The 14624-nt window shown below is 40.7% G+C and overlaps 1 protein-coding gene across 1 annotated transcript in view; it reads right to left on the bottom strand.

Annotated features, from left to right (window-relative positions):
• Window positions 1–2302: 2302 nt before the first annotated feature.
• Window positions 2303–14624, bottom strand: part of fgfrl1a (fibroblast growth factor receptor like 1a) — a 109683-nt gene continuing 97361 nt past the window's right edge. The window contains exons 6-8 of the mRNA XM_057850399.1: window positions 12122–12294; window positions 8683–8863; window positions 2303–3712 (exon numbers count right to left, since the gene is read on the bottom strand). Of these exons, the coding sequence (XP_057706382.1) occupies window positions 3324–3712; window positions 8683–8863; window positions 12122–12294 (743 nt within the window). The 3' untranslated portion in view covers window positions 2303–3323. The remainder of the gene's footprint in view (window positions 3713–8682; window positions 8864–12121; window positions 12295–14624) is intronic.

The raw sequence follows: 14624 nt of genomic DNA on the forward strand, positions 1-14624 counted from the left end.
AGTCCAGTGTGTCTAATTTGTGAACAAATGCCGTTTTCATGCCAAATTTGGTGGGTAGTGGCTTATAGTCCGGTGCGTCTTATAGTGCGTATTTACGGTAGTTCAAGCTAAAGCTAATCTTTTTAGTAAAAACAAAACCCCAAACGCTGTTGTAGGTGTGTGAAAATAAATCGATATGGTCAGAGGCGTAGCAAGGGTCCCCGGGGGCCCCAGGCAACAAGCAACATGGGGCCCTTCGAGCGTGTGCAAGTAAGGGGGGGCAGTTGGACTTGGAGCAATAGAAGAAAGAGTAGCAACACAAAAATACAATCATCGGATGCGGAGGTATATACCTTTGTGTGAAATCAGTAGTCAGATTGGCCCTACGACCCATCAAATTCAAATTATTCCGTAAAAAACACTGATTGGTGGACTACCGACCGAAATAAGTATTAAATTTGCTAATAAAATTGTTTAGGGCTATTTTAGATGCATATGTTACATTTTTCTTATAGAGTATTCAACGAGGAATACAATAGACCCATTAATAGACTTTTTGGGAAAAATCGGCATTTCTTTAAGTAGTCACATGAATAATGAGGTGGCCTGTGAAAATGAACGTAAAACAATTCGGCAAGGACTTTCCAGACAGTATTTGGTGAGTCACTTCTTAAACAATCGTGTGGTATTAATAGCTGATTGGACTATCTTAAACATGTATAATCTACGTGACATGGTTAGTGCTGATTGGGATTGATAACAGAATCGTTAGATAATTTGCCAAATGATTCCATGGTATTGAAACACTCCCCCCTGCGACAGTGCAGTAAAGCTGCATGTGCTAAATCTTTTGGCCCTCTGGGGGCCCCTGCTAGCTGGGGGCCCTAGGCAATTGCCTGGTTTGCCTAATGGGATGTGACACCTCTGGATATGGTGATGTATAGTGATACCTTGTATCCCAATAGATTATCGATATGCTCCTGCCAAGAATTTTATAAATCATTTTAATTCCAAGAGACCAAAATTTTCAACTAGAATAGTGTCTATGTTGTGTATGTCATTTTGAACGGGAGGGGGCAAGTGTTTGTTTATTTAGCGCCATCAATTGCACTCAAACATGAGAAATCAAAGCCAGTCCTCCCAGTTTAAATTAATAGCTTGTTTATCTCTTTAATAATTGCATCGTACAATATCTTAGATTGTTTTCCTGACACATGTATCGTGCCAATGTTATCGTTAGCCTTGTATCACAAATCATATAGCATCAGGAGCTAGCCAGAGGTTCCCTAATCTATTGTGTTGTGCAAATTTTGTTAGCAATCAGACTAAATCTTTCAGTGGTGTCACCAATACCGATACTAGTCATTCTACGATGTGTTAATGATATAATTTTGGCGCCAAATTGGTGCTATTGCTACCGATATGGTACTAAAATGACATCATCGGTATTGAACAGTGCTAAGAAATAGCGCACTAATGCTGTGCACTATTTACTCTCCGATGTTTACAGATAATCCCCGGGCTACGACGTACCTGATTTACGCAATTTCGACTTTACAACGCTAGAGTCTCGTCTGCCATTTTGTCTCCAGTCATTTGTTTTTAAATTACATAAACAGTACCTTTTGTACCTCACAGCTTCTTAATTTTTACTTATCTTATTAATATGACGCACAGTGTAATGCGTGTTTTTGGATAGTTATTCTGAGATTTTGGGGGCATTCAGGGGTACTTAAGGGTTATTTCCGATTTACACGGAAATTCGGGTTAGTTCACCAGCATAGGAACGCAACTCGTTCGTAACCCAGTGACTACCAGTATTTTCCAACTGCTGCTCGACCTACCCAAAATAGCCGCCAGTTACGGATGCCGCTGTAAAAAAACTTAGACATCCATCCAATCTTGTGGCGTCCAATCATCCTTCACACAGTGTGGCAGCGAATCGACATTCGTTCGTTCACTATCATCCCTGCCACTTGAAATTGATTGGACGTCTAGCGCCGTCATGGCAGCCAATAAAGTAAAAAAATAAAATTTGTTTTTCCTCTGGCCAAGATGCACCCTCCCTCAAATCATGCCATGATAGCAATGACTTGTAAGTATGTACTGTAGTATTGCTATATAGAGAGATAAAAGGCAGCGTAAAATGAGTAGAGTGAATTTTGGCAGCCTTTGGAGCCTTTTATTAATTGGCTAAAGCCTTACAATCCCTCTCCCTACAATTAGAAATATCATGGGAAGCAATGTGGAGAAGAAGGTAGCAATTGATCTTTTTCTCAACACCTTATGTTATTTCCCAACGCAGAGAAGATATATCAATTGCTAGCACTACGCACAGTCATGGTTCCACTTCCCATCATGCATTTGGGCATGGCTACAGTATCATTTACTGAAAGCTCAACAAATACACTAGATGGCAATAGTTAGTCAGAATATACAAAGTCACAAGTCTTTCTATCCGTGGATCCCTCTCACAGAAAGAATGTTAATAATGTAAATGCCATCTTGAGGATTTATTGTCATCATAAACAAATACAGTACTTATGTACTGTATGTTGAATGTATATATTCGTCCGAGTTTTATTCATTTTTTTTCTAAATTCATTGCCAAAATGTATATGATCGGGAAAAATTATCGGGAATGATTGGAATTGAATCGGGAGCAAAAAAAAGCAATCGGATCGGGAAATATCGGGAGCAAAAAAAAGCATGATCGGAACAACCTTAGAAAATACTTTTTTTTTTTTTTTTTTTTAAACTAAAAACGTATGTTTACGTACAAATGTAATGGTCGATACCATATGGGTATCGGGAGCCAAAAATTGGTATCGGTGCAACCCTAACGAGAATTTTCTATTTGGAGGCTAGCTTTCACATACTGTAAAACGGCTGCCTCAAGCCAATTCTCTACTTTTAATAGACATGCCTACCAATTTCATGTTGCTCAGTAAAATGGCCCAAAAACAGCCAATTCTAAAGGAATTGCACTAAATGGTAAAAATATTAAGGTGTACCTGAAGAACTGTCCACAGAGTGCTTTGCAGTGCTTTTGCAGTTCTTTAGCAGCGTATTTCACCTTCGTCTCCTCCCAATGAAGCAAATATGCTTCAAGCGTTTTATTTTGGCTACGCTAAAATGAACTGATAATATTATTACATTTATACAAAAGCATGCTAAATGCTATATAGTTAGATCTTACTATTTACAGAAGGCCAGAGCGTGGGGTGTATTGTTAGTTTAGAAAAAAAAATACTCTGAGGGACTTTTGATTGTTTACAAAAAAAATCTCTTTACATTCTTCATTGTGTCCCAAAGTGTCGCGGCTGTTTTTTGTCCCTCCGTTGCTAACATTGGTAGTGAATGTGCTGGTGTTGGTGCACTTTTCCGTCCACGTGCGAGTGCGTGTGAATGTCGTGCGTGTAGATTTTGAGGTACAGCTTGGAGGAGGTCAGCGGCTGGTTCTGGTGAGCCGAATAGTCCTCGTAAGAAAGGCCATCCTTGTCGGCGCCGGGGCAGGCTCGCTCGCGGCCCGCCACCGGGAGGCGCTGGACGGCGGAGGAGGTTTGCGAGGAAGGCGAGGAGGAAGAAGATTGGCAGCTACGTTTGGACTGGCAGAACCAGAGGAGGGCGGTGCCCAGGACGAAGGCCACGCCCACTGGAATCCCGATGATGACCGGCCAGGGTAAGCTGGGCGAGGCGGCGGTCAGGACTAAGTTGTTTTGGGGCTTCACATCTGCAACACAATCAAGGCTGAATATATTAGTTTTTCGGGCATAGATTCTTGAGACTTTTTTTGGGGTCTACTCATTATAGACCCTACTCACCTACGTCACAAAATGGGCGTGTCGCTGTTTCCTGCCGCCATATTGTACCTATTTTTTAGACCTATTCTCATTGTTTTCAATTAGTCGTGCAAGTTATATAGCAATTCATGGAAGCCCCGGTGTTATCTGACGCTGTAAACTCATTGGATGCGTTGCATAAAAGGCGTTACGTGGAAAAGCTTCAGTTTATCCATTCGCCAGATCCGTATTTGATGCCAAAATCGCTGTTTTTCGACCCGCTGCCTTCGCCATCTTTGCCTGACCCTGATATTTACAACTATCTTGTCCACACAAAATCAGCCTATTCTCACGAAAGTTTGAAAAACTGTAAGAGCTTGGAGCATGTCACAGTTCCAACACATAACAGAGGGCACATAACAGAGGGCACATACTGGACTTAATAATATCCAAAGGTCTTAACATCTCTGAGGTCACAGTGAATGATGTTGCTCTGTCTGATCACTACTGCATTATGTTTAAAATGACCACCCCTGTCCATCCTCTGAAAAGGGAAACAGAGTTTATTAGGAAGCGTTACATTCGTGATAACACATGTGCGTTATTCACACAGGCCTATGCCTCATTATTAACCCCTACAATAGCTCCAGTGGAAGAACTTGTAAATAGTTTCAGTTCCGGTGTGATGACTGTAATGGACACTATTGCCCCGATTAAGACAAAAACCTTGTCAAGAAAGAAGAGGTCACCCTGGAGAGATGCCATACTAGCTATAAAACAAAAGCAAGTTTGTAGACGAGCAGAACGCAGATGGCGAAAAAACAAACTCCTAGTTTTTTATGATATCTACAAAGAGAGTCTTCGCAAATACAACCAGGAACTGAAAAATGCTAGACAATCATATTTTTCAGAGATCATTAGTAGAAACACCCACAATACTCGCACACTATTTTCTGTTGTTGACAAACTGACAAACCCACAAGCATCAATACCTCAGGAATTGGCATCTGAGGTGTCCTGTAATAATTTCGCAGCATTTTTTACACACAAAGTACTAATGATTAGACAGACTGTGTGCAACTCCGGATTAACAAATGTTACACTAAATGCCTCCCAACATGTCCCCCACGTCAATCTTAGACAGTTTAGCCTCTTGGACTATGCCACTTTAACAGAAATTGTGTCGAAACTAAAGCCCACAACATGCTGCCTTGACATCCTTCCTTCAAACTTTTTCAAAACTGTTTTTCATTGCATAGCCCCAGACATACTTCAGATTATAAATACTTCCCTCCAAACAGGAGAGTTTCCTCAGACTTTAAAAACTGCAGTAATAAAACCTCTCCTAAAAAAAACCTAATCTGGATGCCTCAACCATTAGTAATTACAGGCCAATATCAAATCTGACATTCCTGGGGAAAATTATCGAAAGGGTTGTGTTTGAACAGATCCAGACTTTTATGATCCAAAACAATCTTTTTGACTCATTTCAGTCTGGATTTCGGCCACAACACAGCACCGAGACCGTGCTTATCAAAGTCCTAAATGATATTCGTCGGAATACCGATGCAGGCAAATCATCTGTTCTGCTACTATTGGATCTCAGCGCCGCATTTGACACGGTTGATCACAACATACTACTCAGCAGATTGGAACAGTGGGTAGGGCTTACTGACACTATTCTTCAGTGGTTCACATCCTATTTACATGATAGGGATTTCTTTGTGTCAATCGGAAATTATCAGTCAGAACGAACCAAATTCACGTGTGGAGTCCCTCAAGGGTCAATTCTTGGACCACTCTTATTTAACATCTATATGCTTCCGTTAGCTCAGATAATGGAACAGTATGACATATCATATCACGCCTATGCAGATGACACACAACTGTACATTTCTAAGTCCCCACATGATTATAGTCCCTTAGTCTCCCTGAGTAAATGCATTCATCAAATCAATGAATGGATGTGCCAGAATTTTCTCCAGTTAAATGTGGAGAAAACAGAGGTGATCATTTTTGGGCCAAAAAAGGAAAGGTCAAAGATAAGCAGCCAACTTAGCACAATGTCACTTACAGCTACAAATCAAGTCAGAAACCTTGGCGTAATTATTGACTCAGACCTAAAATTTGATAGCCATCTAAAGTCCGTCACTAAATCCGCTTATTACCACCTAAAAAATATAACCAGAATTAAGGGGCTTCTGACTCAACAAGACATGGAAAAACTTATGCATGCATTCGTTTTCAGCAGATTGGACTACTGCAACGGTATATTTACAGGTCTTGATAAAAAAATCAGTCAGGAAGCTGCAGCTAGTACAGAATGCTGCAGCCAGAGTCCTCACAAATACAAGGAAGCTGGACCACATTACACCGGTTTTGAAATCGCTACACTGGCTTCCAGTGAGTCAAAGGATAGACTATAAAATACTACTGCTCGTCTACAAAACACTTAATGGCCTTGGACCAAAATACATGCTTGACTTGTTAGATTCCTATGAGACATCTAGACCCTTAAGGTCGTCTGGAACGGGTCTTCTGCATGTTCCAAGAACAAGAACCAAGCAGGGTGAGGCAGCATTTAGTTATTATGCTCCTCACCTCTGGAACAAGTTACCCGAAGGTCTGAAGTATGCTCAAACCGTTAGCTCATTTAAATCAGGGCTAAAAACGCTTTTGTTTAGCACTGCATATCCATAACTGTCTATATATTTCAATCTACCTGCCTTCTATTCCTCTTGTGCTTATCTCCATTGCTGATTTCAATGATTATTATTAGTAGTAGTTTTTGCTTTATTTCTATTTTTGTTTTATTTTTATTTATTTATTTTTATTCTGTGATTAAATGCGATCTTTTGTCTTGGTTTTTACGTTGTGTTGATTTAAATGTGATTTTTATGGTTTTCATGTGATGTAAAGCACTTTGAATTGCCTTGTGTTGAATTGTGCTATATAAATAAATTTGCCTTGCCTTGCCTTGCCTTGGAGGCTTATAAATGCTACGTTGCTGGTTGGGTGAAACAGGTCCTCGTACACGAAAATTCGGCAGGAATCTTGTGCTCGGAAGGTGAGTTATGAAATTTTCAATTCAAAATCTTTTGTTCTTGCTAACATCCACTGTCAAGTCTAATGTATTTCATGTCATTTGTCAATAGAGCTAGGGCTTTTAATGTTTATATGGTTTAGCGATAGCACTCTCACTACATACGTATATAATATGTAATAAATATGAAGTGCGATAGCACTACTCCAGATTGTCCCTAGTTGAATTTATTTTTTGGCTTTTGACCTCAATAGTGAAATTGTAAATTAATTGTATGACAACTGTCTGATTATCCCCTTATAATTATATATTTTCAGGTAGTTCATTCACAACGTCTGAGTGTATGTTGTCGGCGATTAGCCTAGCAATGATCTTAATTGTGGTTGTCAGCCCAAAACCCTCTAAATATATATTAAATGCATCTTACCAGATATAAAATGACTACTACATAATCTGTGGTAGTCGTTTGGAGCCCAGTTTTCTCGTCGAATTGCAGCAGCCCATGTTGCTCTCCTCTCCGGGTCTCTCGGAATACGGGAAAACTTCAAGTCTCTCCGTCTATCTTCTCTGTTTTTGCGACCGACCGCCACACACGACTTCACCATTTTGATTATTAATGTTAACGAGCAGAAAAACACGCCATAATAGGAGGAATTTACGAAGCGCTAATGCATTAACATGACGAGTATACGGACAACATGGCGCGGGGGCGTGGCTGTGACGTCACGTGAGTAGGGTCTATAGACGGTTTTTAAGTGAAACAGGCAGTGTTGTGCATGAACGCGTTCAATGAACGATCGTTCATGAACACGTTCATATTTTGGGCGAACGTGAATTGAACGCATCATATTTCTGTCTTATGAACGTTACTGTGAACGCGCTCATTCTAGCGGTTGTGAGCGGTGCTCATAACTTCGTTCATGAGTTCATCACATTTAGAGCCTTACTGACAAAACTGCAAATAAAGCCATAGGCTAAAAACACCCAATAAATTTTTTTACCTTAATAGCGGAACATTATCCAACCTGGCAACCCAAGCTGCCTGTCACGGCCGTATTGTTTAAGCAAATACGTCATCATAACAACAGCAGCATGGACACAGAAGCCGGCAGCTCTCGAAACCCGGCCCGCTCAGAGCAACTTTCTACACAGTACCAGCATTTAAAAGAGTTTTACGAAAAAGTCAGTACCGACCCGGATGGCAAAAATATAACGTTTACTTGTAAACTTTGTCCACCTGGATTGAAGAAGACCGTCCGTACGTCGGTAACGTCTTTAGCCAACCTTAAACGGCACATCGAAATAAAGCATGCGACAAGCCTTGCTAGGTATCTGCGACTGCGAGCATGTGCGATTAAAAAAAGAGACGGGAACGGTTGGCCAGAGCAGTACCTCTGCCACCCAAATACCGCTAACAGCATACCAGAGTGGCCCCGTTTTCTGTCTCTCCCAGCCGCAAGTAGACAACCTAGTTCTGCAGTATATTGTGGGAGACTCTTCAGCATCGGTGGTCAAATATTCAGGTAGGAAATGAACTAAGATTATTTTCTATAAGCTTTGGAAATAAATACAGTAAATAATAGGTTGCAACAATTTTTGACGAACAAAAAGAACTGAACTACAAAAGTTCATTTTTTGGAACCATGAACTTCAGTTCAAAATTTTGAATTATGAACTATGAACTGAACAGTTCATTTTAAAATTTGTGAACTGCAATTTGAACTAGTTCATGTAGAAAATGAACTTTCCCAACACTGGAAACAGGCAAATTTTACCCATAATGGCTGAGTTCCAAGGTCTTTTCAAGCATTGGTTCTTGAGACTCACATTTAGATAGGATTAGGAAAAACAAATGAGAAAAAAGGTTGGTGTTGGCACCTGGAAGGACAGTGAGGTAGGCACTCCTGAAGCTGTATCCCATGGTGTTGGCGCCCAAGCAGATGTACATGCCGGCATCCTCCTTTTTGGCACGAGTGATCAGAAGCTTGTTGAGGTACGAGCCGTCGGGCCGCGACCAAACGTCCCCAGTGGGCAGGACCACATAACGGTGGTCCCCCACCTGAGTGACAACACACAATGACCATTAAAATGAACTCTTTCGCTAATTTTGACAGCAATAGAATCCATTTGGACTGTGAGGGACTGGCAGTGATCCTATTGCTGTTAAAGGGTGCTTCTTCTTTTACTAACACAACACATATTCTAATTGAGCACAGACACATGTATTAATACTAACGATGTCCCGATCGATCGGGTCCGATCACGTCATTTTCAAAGTATCGGAATCGGCAAAAAAATATCGTACATGCCTTTTTTTAATATATATATTCTTTAAATAAACCGTTTTCTAATTGTATTTAACGTTACAGACAAAATGTCTTACATTCATCCAGAGTCTAGTTTTGGCTTAAAGTAGGGCTATCAAATTTATCGCGTAAACGGCGGTAATTCATTTTTAAAAAATTAATCACATTAAAATAATTAATGCAATTAACGCATGCGCTGCACGACCCACTCACGCATTGACACGTTCAATCTATAATGGCGCCGTTTTACCTATATATAATGCTAACAGGCAGCATAAAATGAGTAGAGAGAATTTTGGCAGTCTTTGGAGCCTCTTTTTAATTGGCTAAAGCCTCAAAATCCTTCTCGCAACAATTAGAAATATCGTGGGAAGCAATGTGGGGATGAATGGTAGTGGTTGATCTTTTCCTTAACACACTGTTACTTCCCAACGCAGAGAAGATATATCAATTGGTGCCACTACGCACAGTCACGGTTGCACTTCCCATCATGCATTTGGGCAGAACAGTTAAATGGCTACAGTATCATTTCCTGAAAGCTCAACAAATACACTAGATGGCAATATTTAGTCACAATATACAAAGTCACATTTATCCTTTAAGAATTACAAGTCTTTCTATCCGTGGATCCCTCTCACAGAAAGAATGTTAATAATGTAAATGCCATCTTGAGGATTTATTGCCATAATAAACAAATACAGTACTTATGTACTGTATGTTGAATGTATATATTCGAGTTTTATTCATTTTTTTCTTAATGCATTGCCAAAATGTATATGATCGGGAAAAATTATCGGGAATGATTGGAATTGAATCGGGAGCAAAAAAAAAAAAGCAATCGGATCGGGAAATATCGGGATCGGCAGATACTCAAACTAAAACAATCGGGATCAGATCGGGAGCAAAAAAAACATGATCGGAACAACCCTACTAAAGATATAAGTAACATACATTCAGAAAAATAAGTACAAATGACATACAGTGCCTTGCAAAAGTATTCGGCCCCCTTGAATCTTGCAACCTTTCGCCACATTTCAGGCTTCAAACATAAAGATATGAAATTTAATTTTTTTGTCAAGAATCAACAACAAGTGGGACACAATCGTGAAGTGAAACAACATTTATTGGATAATTTAAACTTTTTTAACAAATAAAAAACTGAAAAGTGGGGCGTGCAATATTATTCGGCCCCTTTATTTTCAGTGCAGCAAACTCACTCCAGAAGTTCAGTGAGGATCTCTGAATGATCCAATGTTGTCCTAAATGACCGATGATGATAAATAGAATCCACCTGTGTGTAAACAAGTCTCCATATAAATGCACCTGCTCTGTTATAGTCTCAGGGTTCTGTTTAAAGTGCAGAGAGCATTATGAAAACCAAGGAATACACCAGGCAGGTCCGAGATACTGTTGTGGAGAAGTTTAAAGCCGGATTTGGATACAAAAAGATTTCCCAAGCTTTAAACATCTCAAGGAGCACTGTGCAAGCCATCATATTGAAATGGAAGGAGCATCAGACCACTGCAAATCTACCAAGACCCGGCCGTCCTTCCAAACTTTCTTCTCAAACAAGGAGAAAACTGATCAGAGATGCAGCCAAGAGGCCCATGATCACTCTGGATGAACTGCAGAGATCTACAGCTGAGGTGGGAGAGTCTGTCCATAGGACAACAATCAGTCGTACACTGCACAAATCTGGCCTTTATGGAAGAGTGGCAAGAAGAAAGCCATTTCTCAAAGATATCCATAAAAAGTCTCGTTTAAAGTTTGCCACAAGCCACCTGGGAGACACACCAAACATGTGGAAGAAGGTGCTCTGGTCAGATGAAACCAAAATTGAACTTTTTGGCCACAATGCAAAACCATATGTTTGGCGTAAAAGCAACACAGCTCATCACCCTGAACACACCATCCCCACTGTCAAACATGGTGGTGGCAGCATCATGGTTTGGGCCTGCTTTTCTTCAGCAGGGACAGGGAAGATTAAAATTGACGGGAAGATGGATGCAGCCAAATACAGGAACATTCTGGAAGAAAACCTGTTGGTATCTGCACAAGACCTGAGACTGGGACGGAGATTTATATTCCAACAGGACAATGATCCAAAACATAAAGCCAAATCTACAATGGAATGGTTAAAAAATAAACGTATCCAGGTGTTAGAATGGCCAAGTCAAAGTCCAGACCTGAATCCAATCGAGAATCTGTGGAAAGAGCTGAAGACTGCTGTTCACAAACACTCTCCATCCAACCTCACTGAGCTCGAGCTGTTTTGCAAGGAAGAATGGGCAAGAATGTCAGTCTCTCGATGTGCAAAACTGATAGAAACATACCCCGAGCGACTTGCAGCTGTAATTGGAGCAAAAGGTGGCGCTACAAAGTATTAACGCAAGGGGGCCGAATAATATTGCACGCCCCACTTTTCAGTTTTTTATTTGTTAAAAAAGTTTAAATTATCCAATACATTTTGTTCCACTTCACGGTTGTGTCCTACTTGTTGTTGATTCTTGACAAAAAATTAAAATTTTATATCTTTGTTTGAAGCCTGAAATGTGGCGAAAGGTTGCAAGGTTCAAGGGGGCCGAATACTTTTGCAAGGCACTGTATTGGTGGAAAAGGAAATGTAAATCTGATGTTGGTGGATTGTTTTCTTCTTGGAACTGAAATGCATGTGTGGCAGCTTAGCATTTTTTTTTTTTTTTTTTTTTTTAATTTTACATAGCTTAACATAACATAGTTTTGACAATTGCTGTCATATTTTCGGAATCAAAGCACTGTGTACCGGAACAGCATTCCCGCCCTGAATCTTACACTGGAACTGCGTTCCTGACCGTTCTGGCCCACTTTCACCCCTGCCTCAACTTCCCATCATGCATTTCGATCGTGACGGACGTGTCATTGTTTTTTAATCGAATCGTAACCTGTGTATCTAGATACATATCAAATCAGCTTCATGCCAGAGATTCCCAACCCTAATTTTCATTGATGGTGAACGAAATCTGAGCCCATACTTCAAGCGTGGAGTTGAATTTGTTCTCTTCGCCGGCCTCCACCCGCTTGAGCCACTGAATCACCGGCTTGACGTCGCTGCGCACTTTACACTGGAAGGACGTGCTGCCGCCGTAGTCCACCGTCGTGTTGACCGGGTGTGTTCCCGTCAGGATGGGCTTGGAGTTTGTGCGTTCTGTCAATACACGTGTGGGGAAATCAATCAACCATAAATTAACATTTAAAACTGTAACACGATAAACCGCACCCGACTATAAGCCGCACCTACTAAATTTGACAAGAAAACAGTACACACTGCACACTTGACAACAAACCGCAGGGATATTCAATTTTTAAGACTAATGTTTTCACAATACTACAATTAACTCATTCACTCCCAGCCATTTTCACCCAGCCATTTTCACCGGTTCAACCCCCTTCACTCCCGGCCGTTTTACTGGATTTTGACTGATTTTGCAAGGCCCATAGAAAATTCTGTTCTATTGCTATATAAACATGGAACCCACCAAAAGAAAGACTCTCTTCTTTCAGCAAGAAAAAAGTTCATATCTTTTTCCATTCTTTAGAAATCAGCATTAGAAAATAGCTTAGTTTGAGCAATTTTCCAATTTCTGATGAAAAAAAAAACAGAGAAATTGAGCTTTTTGTGAAAGCTTACATTTCAAACATACCTTTGACTTTAACACAGCTATTTTTTGCTTTAGTTACATCCCAAACATCTGAATGTTTTACTTTTACAAAATAACAAACAACAAGACAAATAGAGCTTTTGATCGCAAAGTAACCATTTATTTACACATAACTAACTGACAGATGACATTGTTGTGGCTGCGACAGCCGGATTAAACTCGCTGTTAAATTCGCTGTTCAGCCTTCACCGCGTACAAACGTACTCTGAGCTCCTGAAGCACTCTCTTATCTTAACCGATAAGCGCTCAGGGCCAGCAAATTCGACTCCCAGTATGGCTCCAAAGAATCTGAAACCTGGAGACTTGGATGAAATAAAATCCTCCATACAGAAGTTGGAGGTTTCCATGACTGGCTTGATTCAAAACCAGAATCAAGAAATCGTCAGAGAGCTCCAGTTACTTCGCGCTGAAAACGAGAAACTCAAACAGGCGGTCGAGGAGAGAGATGTTCGCATCAAGAGGCTGGCAATTTTGGCTGACGATCTCGACCAGTGGCGACGTGCAGATAAGCTCATCATTTCTGGATTACAACTGACGCCTAGCCCAGGGGACACAGTCACGCAACTGGCAATTGCTAAACTGAAAGAGTATGGAATAAACATGGAACCGCTAGACATCCATTGCTGCCTTCTGCTCCCATCTGGGGGGAGAGGACCGGCGACGGTGCTCATGAAGCTGGCAGACCACAAGACCAAGACTGCCCTGCTTAACCAGCGCCGCCACCTGAAAGGGTCGAAGAATTTTTTGAATGACAACTTGACTCGCCGAAATGCCGAAATTGCCGAAACTCAAGAAAGCTGGGAAAATAGCCAACACCTGGGTCTCGGATTGCAGGATCCTTGTCAAGACGCAAGATATGAAGATAAAGGCTAGCACGAGTTTTGACCAGCTAACTATAATAGCTGGATATCTGTAAATACTACACAGCGGACCAGTATAACAACTCGTGGATGTGGACGGTAAGCTGAAACTTATCAACGGCAGGAGTCTTTACAAGAATCTCGAACACACTAAGGAATATCTACTAAAGATAACAAAGACTCTGACTTTAATTTGCACGGACATAACATGACACGAATGAATCGGGCATCTAAGGGGGGAGGGGGTGTTGCAGTTATGATTGACAATCTCCTGGAATGTATTACAATTGAGCTCCTAATCCCCAATTGTAAAAACATAATTATCTGCTGTGTCTACTGAGCTCCTGATTCAAATGTCTAGTATATGGAAAAGATACTGTATAAAACAAATAATAAGCATGTTTTCGTTGTGGAGACATTAATCTTGGGATAAAATATGTACAGCATGTCTGATGAAACTGTTACAGTGACCTTTGTGTGCGCCAATTGTTGCCGCTACTCACACCAGTTGTGATAACACATAATCCCTTTTGCAACACACATAGCCACAACAAAATGTTCCACAGCAAACAGATGCAAAAATGTCAGGGACATGACTAAGCCATAACCTTGTACGCCCTGAAATTAATTGAGCTGCTTGACTGGACGCTAAGTTACTAAACTCAGATTGTTGATTGTGTTATTGTACAGTTTTGATGTATGTTCCATGCCTGAATGTGAGTCTTTAGTTGTATGGGGGACGGGAAACTGATAAGCATATGCCTCATCTCGTCCGCCTTTGTCTTCTTCTTCAGTTCCTTCGGGCAAATCATATCACATTTTGTAATTGTCATTGATTGTCAATGATACCGATGATGATGACAATAAAATTCCATTCCATTCCAAACTTTTCCCTCATCGCCGCCTGTCTCATAAAGATGGATTTTTTAAAGTCTTTCTTTTGTGGGGACCACTGC

The sequence above is a fragment of the Corythoichthys intestinalis genome, chromosome 11, assembly GCF_030265065.1.
Source record: "Corythoichthys intestinalis isolate RoL2023-P3 chromosome 11, ASM3026506v1, whole genome shotgun sequence".
NCBI lineage: Eukaryota > Metazoa > Chordata > Actinopteri > Syngnathiformes > Syngnathidae > Corythoichthys > Corythoichthys intestinalis.